This window comes from Monopterus albus, unplaced genomic scaffold, assembly GCF_001952655.1.
Source record: "Monopterus albus unplaced genomic scaffold, M_albus_1.0 scaffold18.1, whole genome shotgun sequence".
Lineage (NCBI taxonomy): Eukaryota > Metazoa > Chordata > Actinopteri > Synbranchiformes > Synbranchidae > Monopterus > Monopterus albus.
The window spans coordinates 8,250,770-8,268,870 of NW_018127898.1; the positions used below are offsets into that span (position 1 = coordinate 8,250,770).

An 18,101-nucleotide genomic window follows, 5' to 3' on the forward strand; every position below is an offset into this window, starting at 1 on the left:
CGTGTATTTCTTCTCATCCATAGCACTTGTAATGTCCTCCATCAGGTCGGCAATGGCCAAAGATGTCGATCGGTTCGACCTAAAACCGTATTGGCAATCAGAGAGGATTTTATGTTTGTCAATAAATGTGTCTAATCTGTTATTAAAGAGTTTTTCCAGAATTTTTGAAAATTGTGACAACAGAGAAACCGGTCTATAATTTGTGAAGTTGTGCTTATCACCAGATTTATACAAAGGAATAACCTTTGCTAGTTTCATATTATTGGGGAACTGACCAAGTCGAAACGACATGTTAAAAATATGAGTTAATGGTTTACATATCTCCTCAATTAGTGCATATGTATCATGATTTCCAATTTTCAAAGATTAGCTTTATCTTAGAAGTTTATAGGTTTGTTTTTGCTAAGTGTTTAAAACATTAACAGTCATTTTCCCATCTGCATTTCAGTGATATTTGCACATGCTTCATTTCGCCTCCGCAACATGAAGAATAAACTGGAGAACAAGATAGAAGGCGCTGGACTGAAGAGGTCACCAATGGGCATTTTGCTGGACGCTCTGGGTCAGCAAGAAGAGAACCTTCAAAAGATCCACACCTTGCTAGAGGCTAAACTGAAGGAGTGATTGGGCATGAAAGGAAAGGAGTGCACACACACGCATGTGTTCATCTTTTGGCCAAAGAGCTTGACTTCTTACTTAGATGTAGCAAAAGTATGCATCCCTGTTAAAGTTTGTGTCATTTAAAGTGTGTGTGTGTACACCCATGTGTGTTTTGAAAAGACATTTTGTTATCTGAAGGGCTTCACTTCAGGATATCTGTCACTCCACCCAGAACTTGTCAGGACACTTTTGTCAAACAGCGATGAGGGCATCTCAGTGCTACCTCATGTCTGCACTATGCAATGTGGCAGTGTTCCTGTGCTGTACAGCTGCGCACTCCTTAAGTATGAAATGTGGGTTAAATCAATCTCAGAAACAGCCGTCAGTCCTGCCAGGTTCTGCTCAGCTGAAACTGTGAAGGCAATGCCAGTGTTGTGTTTTAACAAAGAATTAAAAGCACACACTTGCACATTACTGCCAAAACACTGAAGGCTGGATTGTTTCAAGCTTTTGAATAATTTCTCCACATAACATGTAAGTGTTTACTTAAATATGCATTTGAAGAGAAACAAACTGATCTTATGCTCATGCAAATAGAGAGAGCCAGATGAAAGGGAACATTTTGTGTTGAGCTTTGAAATACATGAGTCAGAGACAGATCAGTGTGTCAGTGAAGACTTCAAAGGTGGGAGGTCTTAACCCCTGCCCACCAGCATTCCTCCTGCACCTCAGACTGTTTAATCTGGACTGTGCCCTCTGGGTGATGGATTGGCTAACTTACTCCTGTGCTAATCAATGGGCTGTAGTAGATTAAAGTACGGAAAGCTGAGCGCTGCAAAGTGATGGAGTGGATTCATCTGCAGTCATTCATCTCCAAAAATTGAGTTAGTCGCTGTGTCAGCTGCTTTGGCTGTTTTTTTTTTTCTATTGGATTCCGTTTGAAATTGACTGCAGATAATGAGAATCCATGTGGAACATAATGCTCTTGTTATTTGGTGTTCAGAGGCAGTGTGTAAGGAGAGGGAGAAACAAAGGTAAGAATGATGGGCATTAAAAGCAGTAATCATTTCAGAGTGCTAGTTGTTAAAACAAAGTGCCCGTGTTACTGTGACCGTGCATGCTCAGGTGGTTTTTTTTTTAGTTTAACTTTGGCTCGAGCTGCAGGTCTTTATGCCTTTGTGCTACAGTGGTGATTTATGTCCTCTCCCGTGGTCCCCATCCATACTGTGCAACTTGGAGGAGTGAACACAGACACCGGTGGCAATGAACTCAAGTAAAGTCATGTCTCTAAGGACACAGTGGAGGTCCTTGTTCTCACCGCTGCAGCTGCTGTAAGGATCCTACCACCACGTGTGTGCCGCTGCACACCCAACAGGTGTGTAATCCAGGAGAGGAAGCGCTGTCACGCAGCACAACGACAAGTATCCTTTCTGTTTTTGCATGAATCAACAACACTTAGCTGGCTTGTAATTCCGAAACAACCATAATTAGCCTACATGCAAATATAGCCGTCAGCAGGGCCACAGACATCAGTGGAGGTGATGCATGAGCAAACCTGTGTACTGTTTTTGCACTGGCTTCTTTGTTTAGTATCTACAACAGAAAGGCATGGGACAAGGAAGTAATCTAGTATTGTACAGTACTGAATTCTGTTTGGTCAGGCACACTTTGATGGCATGCTGCCGTCGACTTGACCGCTCCATCCACACCCCTCCTCCTGGGGTTTGCCTGAGAGGCTTTGGCTTTTGTCTAGCTAAGCTGGATAGCTAGCCTCATAACTCAAGCAGGCTGTCATTTGGCAGATCCAGCTGCCTGGACCTACACTAAAGCTTATCATGTGACACACGTTAATGATGACCCGCTGTAACCTTTGCAATCTGGTGTGTCCTCCTGTGAGTGCTTTAGTCTTCTCATACACCCACGCTGCTTTGATGGATATTAACCCATGAACAAGATGAGTGTATGTGACTGGTAAGCTAATCCAACTATTCACCCTTCAAAACTGGTCAGAGCATTTGCTCCCAGGATCAAGGAAAATGTACTGATCCTGGGGAAGGTGAAACATGATTTACAGTTGATCTTGACTGAACCCTATGGCTGCTGGGCTTAGTTCATGTGGAACAATTAGGGTTCAGTATTAGGAAATTTGAAAGGGCCAATTTTCTGCACATTTTTTTTGTACCAATGTACCATATACAAGCAGCCTTATATTTATTTAGCCTAACTAGCCTTTCAGCTCCCAAATGCTACACTGTGTTTACTAGCTGTGGTTGCTAACACTGTCTGTCTTCAATCTCGTGCTGGGAGGGCAGCATCCAGTCAGTTTATAGAGCCTTTGTGCTGAAAACAGCTGGATGTGTGACTAAAATTTGGGAGTGGAAACGGTGAGACTGAACCAAAACATGAAAGTTACACGGCAGAGCTGATCAACTGCAGAGTTCAATGATAATTCTATGTAGGTTTGTCTATCATTGACACCTTTCACATTGAAGTCATTTAATACACTGTCAGTATAAAAGTATTGTTTAGTGCAGCTTTAAATCAGAAACTGTGTGACTGAAGAGCAAGTTTCAATGTTTCTGACCTAATCTACCCTCCCCATTAAAGGAATTTTATCTACAGCATGTTAGATGAGAGCAAACATAGGAACCCACTGTTTTTGCCATCAAGTGTCAGCTGGAACAGCCTCTCCTGATGTCTGGCTGCAGCTGGTGTGAAGCAGCAGAGGCACAGAGACAGAGAGAGACAGCTGGCTACAAAACCCTGCCTCGGGTTAAAACTGAGGAGCTGGAAATGTCTGAGACCTCACCCTGTGCTTGCACAAGAAGCATTACACTGACACACTCTGAGCAAGTAAAGCTGCTGAACTGTGCACTTGGTAGAGACACAGTCAGTAGTAGAATAGACTTATGTGGGGAGGAAAATATAGTGTAATATATATGGGGGGGTGCTGACGTGGCGGCTCAATACATGTTACTTGGATACCTGTAGGGAGGGTTTAGGGCTAAAAACACTGGCTTGTCAGTCACAGGGAGGACAGAAGAGGCTATAGCCTCTGGTGGGTATGACAGCTTTATCAAGACTGGTTTGGTTGGTTTACAGCTTAAGGCCACAAAAACCAGACCGGCAAGACAGCAAAGAGAAGATACAGCAGAGCAGCAGGGCTCTGCAGCAGGAGCACAGGTTAAAGCAGATCATTTATTCATAATTAGTTCTGATCATGACTGATTCCAGCCCTGCCTTCATTCTTAAAGGGATGTGGCCAGTTCACTGCAACAATCTAAGTATAACCTGCTTCCTTGAACGCACTCCAGATCAGCAGTTTCCAACCCAGTTACATGTGGAGAATGCACTTATGAGTCCCATTTGACCACGACCATTATCCTAAGCCAGTGTGACAAACCGCGTTCTTCAAAGCCATAAAATGTAAATGAGATTTTAGGTTATTTAGCTCTAATCTCTGCTTTCTTTAAAACTCATTTCATTAATTGAACCAACTCAACAGACATTCAGTGACCTGATTTAATAGATTTGGATTTAAATCGGTTTTCCTGCACTCTCTGAGTGCAGGAAAACTAATTCTGAGAGGTTTCAGAGTCTGCCTCCTGGTCTTCTTAATATATATGACCTACAAATTAAACAATTGGTTCAATTTTTTTAATTCAAACAAATGCACTTATACAAATTACTAAGAACCAGCTTAACAGTTGTTTATAATATATTACACGCTTTTCAAATACATACAAATGCTCTTAATAAAGACAGAAACAGTGTATTTACAATACCAACATGTACATACAGCTTTATTTTCAGACAGAAATTGGGAGCACCAGTCCATGATTTCCAGCATGGATGAAGTAACCATTTTAAAATTTAAAACAACACAAAACAAAACTGGATATTGTTTTCCTGCAGCACCTGATCAGATGTGACAGTATTATCAAAGTTGGTGACTTCTGGTAATACTCAAATGGTGTGACACAGAAGAATTTGGCTCAGTTATATGCAAGTACTGACAGTGAGACCAACTGAATACTGTGTAAATGACAGAAAAGTACAGGAAGCACAGTATTAGTTCAAAGCTGTGATAAACTGGATCTGGTGACTACAAAATGTACCAGAAAGCAGCCATCTTTTTGACCATGTTTTAAGGTGTTCAATCCTTCATTTTGACAACATACAATCCTTCATGATTACAATGTTCATGTGTAAGTAGCAGACCAGGACGGGCCAATTCTTGTTGTTCATTACAAATCAGTATCCTCTTCCAGAGACAGTCCTCATCCTTGGTTTGCGAAGTGTCCCTCCCGAGAAACACTGGAGAAATTTAGTCCATGTTCTCTTTGGCTATACCACATACTCCACAGCAGGTCCTGGTATACTGTAAATTCAGTGCACATGTGCCATCATCACAAACACTGGCACTCCACACAGGCGAATACTCTCATGGAGTTTTATGATTTAACCAATGGGATGTGGAAAGTTTGGCAAAGGCATTCATGAAAACAGGAAACGAGAAGACTGTTTGTGGCAGTGGCGCTGGAGTAAAACAGCTGTCTCCCAGCCTGAAGGTTTGATTTGTGGTGCCTGCAGTCCACGTGTTCTTGGGCAAGACACTGAACCCCGAGTTGCTCCTGATGGCCAGAGCAGTGCCCTGCAGAGACAGCGACCGCCATCAGTGTGACTTGGCACTGCAGATGGCTGCCTTAGTTCTGTACCGGAGACAAATTCCTTGTGTGTGTAACATACTTGGCCAAATAAAGTGATCATCATTATATGTGAAAATCCACATTAAGCTCCTTCATTCTTTGGATCCCCTTTACAGAAAAACAGGTAAGTGCAGTCTAAGGCACAATGACAACTTTCAACATGAAGAATTCATACAGCACAATGGCAGACAGGCAGCTACACTATTGTTCCTGGTTTTGAGTCTTCATGCCAGTAAATCTGGTCTTCCTGGTCCATGTTGTTGTGCATTTGGTTGTTGATGTTTGAGTCCATTTGGCTGACATCTATGTAGGATCTGTAATAAACACATAAGATTAAAATATATTAGACAGCAACTCGGTGTAGCTTGTGTCTGGTTGACCGCGAGTTTAGAATAGATTAACCCTGGGGTGTGATAGTCCAAATCTGTTGTGCCAAGATCAGGAGGTAAACTGAAAGACACACTCATTCATGTGAGCTACCACAAATTTCAGGCACGTTAATATTCATCTCAGTTTCAAGCCCAGGGTCAAACATTCTCACCCAACAAAACAGCAGATGCACACAGATGTTATATACACACATTGCCTTCGAAGGCAACAATGTTCAGGTCTCACATTTTCCCTCTGCCACACAAGTGCCCGCCCACCACCACACGACACCCAGTGAAATGAAACATTCAAAGAGAGTTATATGGAGCATTCGGACAGTCCCTGCCACATAACACATTACCATCACCATGATAACCATGTGGGGTAGTTTTACATTCTCTTCTCTCACCCTTTCTTCTGTGCTGGGACTTTGATTATTGGGGGGAGGGGCTTAATTTTCCTGGTCAGTAGTATAGGCAACAGCACCACACCTCTCTAAAGGCCCCGCAGGGCATGCCATCCTATCACAGCTCCGGCACTCAAACTCGGGGGCACATCTGCACAAGACGGGGCAAAGATCAAGGGTGAATGGCAGCACATGGGCAGGGAGTTTCTGCATGTGCCATGGAGAATGCAAAAAACAAACAGAGCAACAAAGGCACATTGCAGAAAAATGTGACCACTGGATGCTCTATGTTCGAAGGTATTACTGGAAGATGAAGAAGGGCAGGCATATTTTTAAAAGAAGTCATGCAGGCACAATACTTTATGAATGATCAATCAAACATATCAAAAATCTAAAGTTCACTTCAAAACAGCAACAAGCAGACTATGGAGTCACGCTGCGGACGCACTGAAAGAAGCAAACGCACAGGCTCTGGCTGTTGCTATTTACTTACTATGAGCTACCTTTAGCAAAGGGCACCTTATTGAGCCTGTGCCCTCTGGAGGATTGTGGCTGTGCAGGGCTGGAGGCCACCTGTCTGACCCAATACCCAGGGGAGGGGGAAGAGAAGAGAAAGGAGGAGGAGAGCAAGGATGTGGAGGTGGAAGCAGAGGAGGAAGGACTAGCAGGGGAAAAGGCTCGGCGCCTCCGGCCATCAGGGCTGTACCAGGAGCCCTTTGAAAGCTGGGAGGCACCATATCTATAAGAAAGCAGGGCCCAGTGGACAGTTAAGGAGGCTCTGAGGAAGAACTGACTACACAGATCCTATAATCTTACTAGAGGCTGCCATGTTAAATAGATGCATATTTGTGGATTTTGGTTTCATAAAGGTGAACTTAAAAGGCAATATTGGCTACACATTAGTCGACAGTCTACATAAGGGATAACAAAACCAAACAGCAGCTTATATCGTCTGTAGAGCTCCATTCTAGGTAATTAAACACCAGTGCTTCTCTCTTGGGATAAGGAGGATCAGGGAGTGGCTTATTGGATAAGGAGCTGGGTTGAGGCCAAGTCTTTTTTCCTCACCTGCTGTGGGCGGAGTGGCTGTAGGGGGCTGTACTGTAGGAGTAGGACTGCGACACATGTAACGGCGTGTCATATTCCATCATACCACCACTTGTGTGGCTGTGCCAGTGTGCTGTGGAGGGTGCCGAGGACACTGGAGAAAAACAAATTGTACAAATTAGCAAACCTGACTTAAGTGCATGTGAAACTAAGGTAAAAATCAAAATGCACTGCAGACTGTTACTGCATATATGTTGTGATGGGCTAACCTGTTGAGTAGGCAATGTTCCTGTTGCTGTGGCTGTAGGGTGTAGGCATGGTCTGATAGCCCAGGCTCTGCTGGGAGCCTCTATCGTAATCATAGCTGTATGTGGACTGTTTGGGTACCGCATTGCGATGGTACCAGCCTATCAAGTGTTCTGCCACTACTGCCTTCTGGAAGTTCTTGCTGGCCTGTTCATTGCTGTGGAGTGGACGGTTCCTGGGTGGCCGCATTGTGGCGTACAGGTTCTGTGACATCCCGTCTATCTCATCATTATAGTGACTGCGTGTGTTGTGGCTGTGATGAGCTGCTGGAGTGGGGTGGTAAGAAGGGTTGACGTTATAGTGTCCCTCCATCTCATTGTCATACATGTAGGTTCCATTGGAATAAGGTTCTGGTTCTGTGTTGATAGGATAGCCTGTGACGTAGTAGGCTGTTGTGGTGGGTCTGGCCTGATGCTGGTGGTAGCGGATGTCTGGCTGAGCCAGGTTGGGCATACTCCCAGTGTTGGCATACGCGTCTTTTCTGCGGCAACCGCGAGTTCTGCGTCTGTGGGTGTGGTTACCAGGGATGTTATACTCCACACTAGGAATCTCAGTGCTGTTGCTGCGTCTGGCCGGAGAGAAGGTGAATGTTGACACTGGTGGTTCGGTCTCCGTGAGGAACTGAGACTGCGACTCCAGACTCCCACTACGCTGGCGGAAATGTTGTGGCACGTCATCTGACCTATAATTGGAAAACACTTACATGTATAGCTATGTTTTGACTCAAATATACACCAAAGGACATACGAGGTGTTGATAAAACAAATATTATATAATAAGAGAGAGAGAGACAAAAACAAAATACAAAGAAATACACAGTCCATCTCTGAGGCCTTACCTGAGCTGGGTGCTGCTATATGCGTTGCGGGGGAGGAGGGGGGTGGGGGGCATGCTGCAGGCATCACGTGGCTGTCTGGAAGCTGGTTTAAATGGGCTGCTGTGGCTTGATAAGGCAACATGGTGACTGTAGTGGAGCGATTCCTGGACTTGGCTGTAATTTAATCTGCAACACAGATATGGACAATGGGTCACATTCACCAACCGTCCATAAGAACAAATTTGTTCATAAAACTCACTTGTGAAGTTTTAATAAAGATAATGGCATTAACCAATGTCTTCTTATCTGGCATTTGTTCTTAGGTAAGAACCAGAGTCTACGCACGCTCAGAAGCACACTTAAGCACATTTGAGAGCATTTACTTTCCTTCAATTCTGCAGTTATATAACATTATAGGATTTACATTACAATAACAGTTTTGTCATTATTAGTATTTCTTTAATATTTTTCCCATTATTTTACAAAGCATTATGGCCTTTTAAAATGAATAAACACTACACTAAAAGTACAACAAGCAAATCATTGTTAAAGGTTTTAAAATTAATTAAACTTTTACAGTGTGATTATTTGTAGCTTAGAAATAGAAAACACATTACTTAAAAACCAAACACGTTTAAGTGCATATCTTTATTTCTAATTTCTTTCTTTAAGTGCCTCCCAGATAACGTGGCCAGTGTTGAGGCTGTCTGTGTAAGTGTTTGGTTGTCCAGCACCACATCTGACACTCAGGGCAGTTAAAGGGACCCAGGTCTGCTCATCTGATTTCACACCCAGAGAGCCGTGTACGGCCCTGATGTGCTGGTCCAGCTCAGATCCCTCTGGGCCAGCCTGTCCTCTTCCACCGGTCAGTGTCTCTCTTCTGTGTTTGTTGTGTTGCCTCAGATTTCAGCTCAAACCATCTTTTTAATTCATCCTTTTAATTATTTCTCCTTATACAGTGTTCACTGAACGACTAAGAGCATCCCATGTGTCTTTTGTTTTATTTTATATCCACTAAATATGGCAGCTCAGTCACTGTTCTCCTTTAGAGTTCGTTGCTCCACCATCTTTATATTTTTGTTGTAGCGTTCCTGGCTTTCACAGCTTCTGTTTTTCATTTCTGTGTGAGATTCCTGTGTGCACACAACCCTGGAGTCTCATGCCCTTTTATGGGCATTGCCAGGGTGTTAACCCATGTTAATTAGGAACGACTGGCACGCGCTTTCAACTTACAAACACATGGGATTCATTAATATAAAAACACAGGTGTGAACAATTCTGAGGTTTAAGAACATGTTCATAAATTAGACGTAAACTTTTCTTAGGACCTTTCTTAGAAACAAATTTAGGAAGTCACTTCGGAAGATGTCGGTGAATGATACCCAGAGTTTTCAGGGCATCTTTAGGTCAGAGTTTATCACCTCTCCTCTCTCAAAACCAACAAAGAAAAAAATGAACACCTTGGGTTTGCTTAATTTCAGCAATTTAGTAACCACTTATTCCTGAATGAGTGTTACTTAATAGAACTTTGTTTCCTCTTTCTTTTCATGCAACAGCAAACATTATGACGGGTTAAAATTAACTTAAATCTCTGAGGGTGAGGGCAGCAAATCACTCATATCATTTGTAAACAGACATAAAGTCCCTGCCTTTTCAACATAGTTTCCAGAGCCACTTTCCTGTTGTTGTCTGCTGCTACACAGGCAGAGACATGTTCTCTTCCATCTATTTTTAAAGCTAGTGCATTTGGGCTGATAAGAGAGAGATTGTTGGAGAGGCAGGAGAAGGAGGGAGGAGGTGACTGGCAGGAATGTAGCTCTGGATCCCCTCTACAGGTTGGGACTAGCTCCACGCGTTGGGCCTCAGGTCAGACACACACACTGGAAATTTAAAATAAGAATATGCTCCACTGGTGTCAGTGCTAGTTGTATACCTGCTATCTGCATGCATGTCACTGTTAGAGAGTTGTCTGTCTTTGTTGTAGTGGATGTCCAGAGTTTCTGCATGGTGTGGTCTAGGAGAATTCTGCATAGATCTGGACCGCTGCCTCTGGGAACCAAGCTCATCATCTGGCAGATAAAAGAAATAGCATGAATAAAACTAATCTATAAGGCAGGAGTGGGGAAGGAGGGAGTAAACACATGCACCCTGAGCATTATTATGCTTGGACACTCACCATCATCCAGAGTGAGGCTGTCAGATAGAGAACTGAGTTCTGAAGGGTTGACATCATCTGACAACAGAACAAAGAATGGCCCTTAGACATGCTTATTTTCAAAGTGACAGCATTCAATTACTGCTTATTAATAAATGAGTTGTTGTTTGTGAAGTCTTCTGAGTACCTGCTAGGATCACTGAAGCTCTCTGGGTGGGTTTCTTTCCTTTCCGTATCCTGTAAGTGTTGATCTCCTTCTCAATCTCCTCCAGCTTCCTCTTTGCATCCAAAAAGTTGTTTCTCCTCTTTTTCTTCACCGTCTTGCAGAGGTCGCCCTCACTGGCTAACTTGAAGGCTGCTTCCACAATCTTCTGCTGCAAGGCAAACCTGCTCTCCAGATTCCTCAGATGTGGGTCCTGTAGGGTATCACAGACAATTAAGAGGAATTTCCCCAAAATACAGACAGACCCTGTCAACTGTGGAACCTTTGATCAAAGAACAGACATCTCCAAATTATAGGACACAATATAGCATTTGTCTAAAGCATTCATTTAAAATCTGCTGACATATTCTTATTCACATTTAGAATTTTGTTCATATTTTCCTAGCTAACTGGTAGATAGGAACTATCTGTAACTCATAACAAAGCATTTTGTAATGTAAGCCTCAAAGAACATGTTCCATTCTCAGTCCTCCTTTTTAAAAGTCAACTGGTATAGATGATCTCCAGGTAAACAGACAGAGTGGCGTAGGAACAGTGTTTCAACACAGAGTGACATGCTAAGTTACATCACCTCATCATAGGGAAAAAGGTCATCCAGCTTGAAGGCTGTCCCAACACGGCGTTGCACTCGAGGAGCCTTCTCACCTGTGGCCAGGGGATACTCTTTTGGCAATCTGCCTGTGAGCTCCTGTAATTGACAACAACTTGCAATCAACTGAGAGTTTGGATGCTTTAAATGTCACTGTAAAACATCAGAATGAGAGAGACACTCACAGCTTCTCTCAGGCATATCTTTTTTAGTTCCTCAAGTTTCTGTGTCAGTGTGTCCTTAAGGTTCTTTTCCTTTTTTTTCAACTCAGCAATCTTCTCTTTCTTCTGCTCCTCACTGACTTCAGAGTCAGCAGAACCTGGAATAAGTATACGTCTGATTAACTACAAATTATAGCCATAAATCATTACTCGTCAATCTGATGTGGATAGAACACATTCCATTAACTCTCTGCTGACCGGCTGAGATGAGACTTCCATTGCTGGCCATGATAAGCTGATCTTTGCTCTCAATGCTGGAAAGTCTACTGATTTGCTGGGTGCAGATCTCTGTGAGATCCATGGCAATGTCTCCTGAGCTCCTGGTTGTTGTCATCTTTGACTATGGAGGAGGAAAGAGATGGTTAAGAGGAGGAAACAGGGATCAGGAGGAAGGAACAGAGAAGTGAAGGAGGGACTGTGAGTATTTCATTTTAATGACAGCACACTGAGATAGTGACAGATCCATTTTGCATGCTTGGTAGTTCAAGCACACTGCTCTCTCATCAATCAATGTGAGTTCTACTCCTGGATGAACACACACACACACACACACACCATCTGCCTTTAAGGAAAACAGTGGCTAAATAAACTCATTTGACTGCAGCCACACGTTCATGCATCTCTACCACAAAATGCCCATCACACACCATTAATACTTAATAATAGCATTAATGCTCAGTAAATATGCATCATAAACACAAACACTGAGCACAGGCAGACCTTCAGGGCATTCTAATAAGTTATAACACTTGTACCTAGCTGTGAGCACACTGCCTATTCATTCTACTGCTGCAGTCATAAAATGCATGTATCTCTCTCAAACTAATCACTTCACATTTTATATGGCACACTGTGGTTTGCTGTGAGCTGAGTGTGTTTCCTCTTAAACCAGAGACAAAAGCAGGCACTACATCTACTATATCATTCTGAATACTATATTGACATAGTGATAAAAATCTTTCCATCAGAACAAAAACCTGCTCCCTGTTACTTCAGGTCCAACATACAGTATAACAATAGTATTTATTTTAAACCAAGGACTTAAGAATTTCAATATAAAGCTGACCAGTATAGAACCAATATACGTTAAACCAGTAGGTCTGTCATATTTCTTTGTTAAGCTACTGACACAAGTCACGGGCATGGGACACAAGTCACTACATGATGAACACCAGGCACTGACACTTGCACAACAACCACTGAAAGAGAATTTCAATCCATATTCAAACTGAAAAAGAAAGACAAGCTCAGTAAGTTTTAATCTCTCTAAAGACTACTCAGTTTACAGCTAGTTTTACTGGTGAAAACAAGTCAAACCTATAGCTCATACTGAAGTCAGTTAAATAAAAATAAATGTTATCACCCAAATAGGGGTGTACAATATATATCATCTACAATAATATCTTAACTGTTGTTTTAATGATGTGCCAGCTGCCAGTATGGTACTCTATTTACAAAAACATCAAAAACACACCATGACAATCCACACATTCCCTGCGTCATGTAGCCTAGTTGGATCGACTTCTGCCCATGCACACTGAAAGGCCTCGCAGCATGTAGCCTACAATGCCACTGCACCACAAGTTAAAGCTAGCATATCTGCCTAAAAGTGAATTAGCAAAGTTAAAAATGAGTGAATACAGTGCCAAGAGAAAAAACACACCTAAAGCCTTGCAATATGTTGTTACTTTAACTGCATAATGTGGATCATCCTCACTCGCACTGAGGTATTTTGGCTTTGAAAAGATGAATGTTGCTCAGAAAATGGCAAACAATTTTGGAAATTGGTAACCACTAAAGACAAATTTGACAGCTTGTTTCATGAGCTGCATGCAAACTAACCACCACACAAAATATGAAAAGCTTCAGAAGTCAGTTGTCAACACCAGAAATAAACCAGCCAAGGTACTAGCACAAAAACACACTGAGCAAACTTTACTTTTGCTGAATGATTTTGCTAATTTTAATGTTTGTGAATTGTACTTGAATTCTTCAGTTTTAAGTAAATCAGTATATGTAATGTTGTTTCCATTAATATCCATAGTAAGCAACAATTAATATGCTATTAACAAGAGCAATCTAGTACAATAAGACTGTTTCCCATATATTGACTTATTTGTGGCGGGCTGCCACATTATCAAGATTGACTGCCACATGTTGATTTAAAATAGGTCAAGTCTTGTTTCAATGTAGTGCTGTCTGTAGCACATGTATTCGCTTAGTCCCTCCATGCGACACTCTATTTCTCTCTCTCTCACACACACACGCGCGATGACAGATTGTCTGTGAACAGTTCCTCCTCTCTGTATTTGTTTTTTTAACACAACGCTGTCAGTCATGGAGATCCAAATCTTCTAATATGTTATTAGCAAGCTAGTAAGACTAACTAAGGTAATGTTAGAATACAGCTGTAAGCATGCTGCATATAGCATGGATGTACATGGATTGCTCTGAAAGAGGATAAAGTTGATGTTAGTTTATAGACTCGGATGCTGAATGTTTGCCTCCACAGTCCAGGGGAATATTAAAAAACACGTGGGAAACATGATCAGTTCGATCAGTGTGAATAGCAATCCAACAGATTCTTTTCAAATATACTGCTCAAAAAAATAAAGGGAACACAACATAGTTGAATGTCTTATTTTTGTGTTCCCTTTATTTTTTTGAGCAGTGTATTTACTGGCTTCAGCCAGTGCTGCAAAATATCATCTGCTTATCATTATCAACAAAATCCCCCCAAATACCCAGATATCATTCTTTGTCAGTATCACACAGGCCTAAGCCCAAAACAAAGTCACAAACGGGGTCACATTTATTGACAAACTGACCAGTAAAGAACACAAACTTTGTATTAGCCAGTAATTTGCTTTTCCAGTAGTGACCCTTTTACACACAGGACTGACCTTGATCCGTTGATGGCTACTCAACATGATGCAAGCTCTCTATAAAGGTCAAGCATGAGTCTAGGAGTATTAGACTGTTAATAACCAAATCTGAAGCCCCTTACACACTGACCTTTTGAGCCGAAACTGGTGTGCCTTTATTTCATTTTGTTTTCTGTGTATGGCGCAAAGCCAGAATGGCGGGCCATTTTCAGTCTGCCTCTGGTCCGCCTTAGGAGGTAGTACCAGAGGCGAAACAAAGGGGAGATGCACTCTGTGTGGAAAGGGTGAGCTGGTAGTTCAGGACCAGGTGCTACGTTTTGATGATGTAATATGTGCATGTCACTATCACTGGCGTCTGCACGCCACTCTACCTCGAACTCTTCTTGGCTTCTCTCTAACCTATAGGTCAAAGCTTTCCTGATGTCACAAATGCGATGATTGTAGTTATGACCCATGACACACATAGCAAGAACCATGTTAATCAAGTTTGAGTGAAGTGAAATAAATACCTTAACCAAGTTTGAGTGAAGTGAAATAAATACCTGATGTGCAAACAAAGCTACATCCACAGAAGCGCGGGATCTCAGTGTAAAAATGACTTGAGTAAGAAGGAAAGGTGAGCCAAGTAGAAAAAAAAACAGATAAGACACTCACTTTGCTTTCCTTCCTGTCCAGGTAGAACTGGTGTTGACTTATGGCCATTACCCAGATGGTTTTAATCAGAGAGTGGCTGGCATACCATGTGTGTATAACCTGGCCCGTCTGTCCGAATGTTCGCTTGGTCACTGTTCTCCTGTAGAAGATAAACAACAAACATTCATTACTGTTCCAATAGCAACATACATAAAAGAGTCAACAGCTGATGGTCCATAGACAAAGTCTTTGTTAAGTTAAAAAGATTAGAAGTGAATTCCTACAAAATTTTTATTCAATTAAACTTGTGGGATTTTTTGTAATATCATCCTGAGGAGACAAGCAACAACATCAAAGATTTTGTGGGATCTAATAGCAGCTTTGTCTGAAGTACCACATTAAAGCCTCTGCAAGAAACAGAGGTCTTAAAACAACCACAGAATCATAAAGTGGCCCTTGAACAGTAGAGAAACACATTTAACCAGATAGGTTTCACCAACATGGTGTCCTTAATGGGCCGCTAGCTGCAAATGCACTTTACAGTGTGTAAGGTGTATGATAAGAATGCAAGTTGTGAGAGAGCAGCAGCTAAAAATGGGAACACTTAAAAAACAGGGAAAGCACCTATTAAGATCAGTTCAGATACATTAAGCGTTTTGCCTTCGCTGACCTGTGTGGGTCGTTCACTTCCACTGCAAATTTCTTCTCCCGGAAATACAAATTCTCCAACTGCTTCCACTGAAACAACTGCAAAGAGAATGAGAGAGTTTAGCAGAAAGCAGGGAAGGGAGGGGTGGAGAGACATTACACACTGCTGAGTACACAAGGACTACTGACTGAAATGTGGACTTACTGTACACAAACAGAAGAGTCATTTGATACACAAGGTCTGTAAAACCCTTATTCACTAGATACTTCACACACAGGGGGATCAGCAAAAAACAACTCAACAGGATGGGCAGCGAGTATTAAACCTACTGGCTTTGTTTTGTCCACAGTGGTTTAGCTTTTAGCACATCTTTTGCTAAACTTGCAACATTAGCAGAAACAACACAACAGCTGAAGCCATGAATGGGACCCAGTGGGCCAGCCAGTCAGGTGTAAGTTTGGGCTTAACGCAGGAGCAATTATAATGCTTCTGCAACTGCAGGGAGTGAAACTGTGCGAGACAGCAGCCAGCTTCTCATTTCATTCTGCTGTGGGAGAGATCAGAGGCAGGACTTCTCTTTGTCAGAATGAAACATCTGCTCCATTGACACTGGGCTCTCCAAACCTACTTGGAAGCCACTTGCCTGTGAACAGCGCTTCCCTGCTCTTATTTTAGAAAAAGAAAAGATGCTGGACAACAGCGGAGCTGAGATTAATGTAGGAGGAGGACTGTTATAAAAACTGGTTTACCTGATACTAACCTAGAAGGAAGCTAAATTTCTCCCCTCTACAAGAGCAGATTTTACATCTCGTTCCTCGACTGAGAAACTGAACCGAGTGTAAAAGCTCAGAAACTAGTACCAACACACTTTCTGGGCATCATTTTTACTCTACCAAGCAGCTAATAAATAGCACAGTAGATATCTTCCTCAACAACAATGTGGCTCACACAGTGACAGAGTGCTTGCGTCGCTATCACAAAAATAAGGTACACAACACTAAGGAAGCAATTTAGACAAGCACACAATGAAATTAAAACTTTAGAAAAAATTGACTATTTAAAACAGGTTAGCAGCTAATACAATGCAAAGGCTTACCGGTATGGGTATTTCTGTGCTTATCAAATTACTGCTGAATTCTCCTGGGTTTGTACTGAATCCTTTGACTGAGTTTCCCACAGAGCTAGAGCTTCCTCGAACAATACTCTCTCTTGTCTGTTCTCAGAGAGCCAGATAGGTGTTGCAAGAGTTTCAGCTAAGCTGGCCACGTCCCTTTAACCACCCCCTCCTCTGACATCACAGATGCCTCACACTGCCTCCAAGGTTTTGTACTCCTCTGCACCACTCTTTCTCCCCTACACAGCTCACTTCCTTTTTAGTCAAACTAGATGAGCAGGTTGTACAAAACTATTTGCTCGGCCAGGTTTTTCCTTGTTTGAGACATTTCACCTCTGCTCTGCTTCCATCACTGACAGATAAGCCATCAAATCTCTACAGACTTTAAATACCACCACAGCTGTCTGGGAAGTTTTTTGTATTATTCATATTATAAACGCCACCCAAAGCACTGTTGAATAGCTGAATCCACTATGACCATCTCGCCTCGCCCACCAGGCAAACGCGGGGAATCTGTTACTGGTCTAATCATTAATACCAATGGCTATCTTTGGCTACGTGTGGAGGAAAGGAAGCACACAGCCATTAAACAGGCCCAAAAAAACTCCATTTTACTAATACTAGCTTAGAAGCATGACACTCCAGAGCTTCTTTCAAATAGTGCACTTTGCGTGGATTTTCAACATTGATTTTCTACTTCTAAACCATAAAGCATGTCACTGTTTCATGCTTCTAGTCAAAATATAAGTAGAGCACTCCACATGCTGTTCAGCCATTATGGCACTCCTTATCAATTACATAATCAGTGTGCCAGTGAAACAAAGAGCATGGTGCTTAAGGAACAATGGAAACCAGCTGGCAGGATGCATCCAAATACCCTCATCTCATTGTGAGGATCCCCACACCAATTCACATCCCCTAGTTGTTATCACTTAGCATCATTTACATTGAAACAATAAAGTTCTAGGCAATACAAGCATTCACTGGATCATTCCTCCTATTAGAGAAACTCCACACTTGTGTGCCAGCACATAGATGAAACTAATAGAGGGCTCTCCTGTGACTGCTGGAGCCATTTCCAAAATATGTCAAGGATGTAACACACCTCAAATGCTACAACTACAAGACTACAAGTAGTCCTCTTAAAGAGGAACTTGTCCAAGAAATGACTCTGCACACAAGCAAGTACTCTGGATTCATGCGAAAAAGTGATTCATCAATGAAACTCCTATAGAGAAAACAAAAGTAACAATTTTTAAAACCAACAAACACATTAGTTTAACAGAATGCCTGTATCGTCATATCTCCAATGTTTACATCTCCCTTGTTTTCGTCAAAGGTCTCATTACAAACAGGTGGAAAGGAGCCAGGAATACCT

At 42.2% G+C, this 18,101-nt stretch overlaps 2 protein-coding genes across 2 annotated transcripts in view; one reads left to right on the forward strand and one right to left on the reverse strand.

Annotated features, from left to right (window-relative positions):
• The window catches only part of arl6ip5a (ADP-ribosylation factor-like 6 interacting protein 5a), a 5,396-nt gene extending 3,967 nt beyond the window's left edge, over window positions 1-1,429 (forward strand). Inside the window, exon 3 of the mRNA XM_020592991.1 lies at window positions 449-1,429. Coding sequence (XP_020448647.1) covers window positions 449-624 — 176 coding nt within the window. The 3' untranslated portion in view covers window positions 625-1,429. The remainder of the gene's footprint in view (window positions 1-448) is intronic.
• An 88-nt stretch (window positions 1,430-1,517) lies between these two features.
• frmd4ba (FERM domain containing 4Ba) overlaps window positions 1,518-18,101 on the reverse strand; it is a 34,208-nt gene continuing 17,624 nt past the window's right edge. Inside the window, 12 exon segments of the mRNA XM_020592992.1 lie at window positions 1,518-5,623; window positions 7,153-7,285; window positions 7,401-8,119; window positions 8,276-8,440; window positions 10,188-10,323; window positions 10,431-10,487; window positions 10,597-10,825; window positions 11,204-11,320; window positions 11,407-11,540; window positions 11,641-11,782; window positions 14,982-15,120; window positions 15,631-15,707. Coding sequence (XP_020448648.1) covers window positions 5,506-5,623; window positions 7,153-7,285; window positions 7,401-8,119; window positions 8,276-8,440; window positions 10,188-10,323; window positions 10,431-10,487; window positions 10,597-10,825; window positions 11,204-11,320; window positions 11,407-11,540; window positions 11,641-11,782; window positions 14,982-15,120; window positions 15,631-15,707 — 2,166 coding nt within the window. The 3' untranslated portion in view covers window positions 1,518-5,505.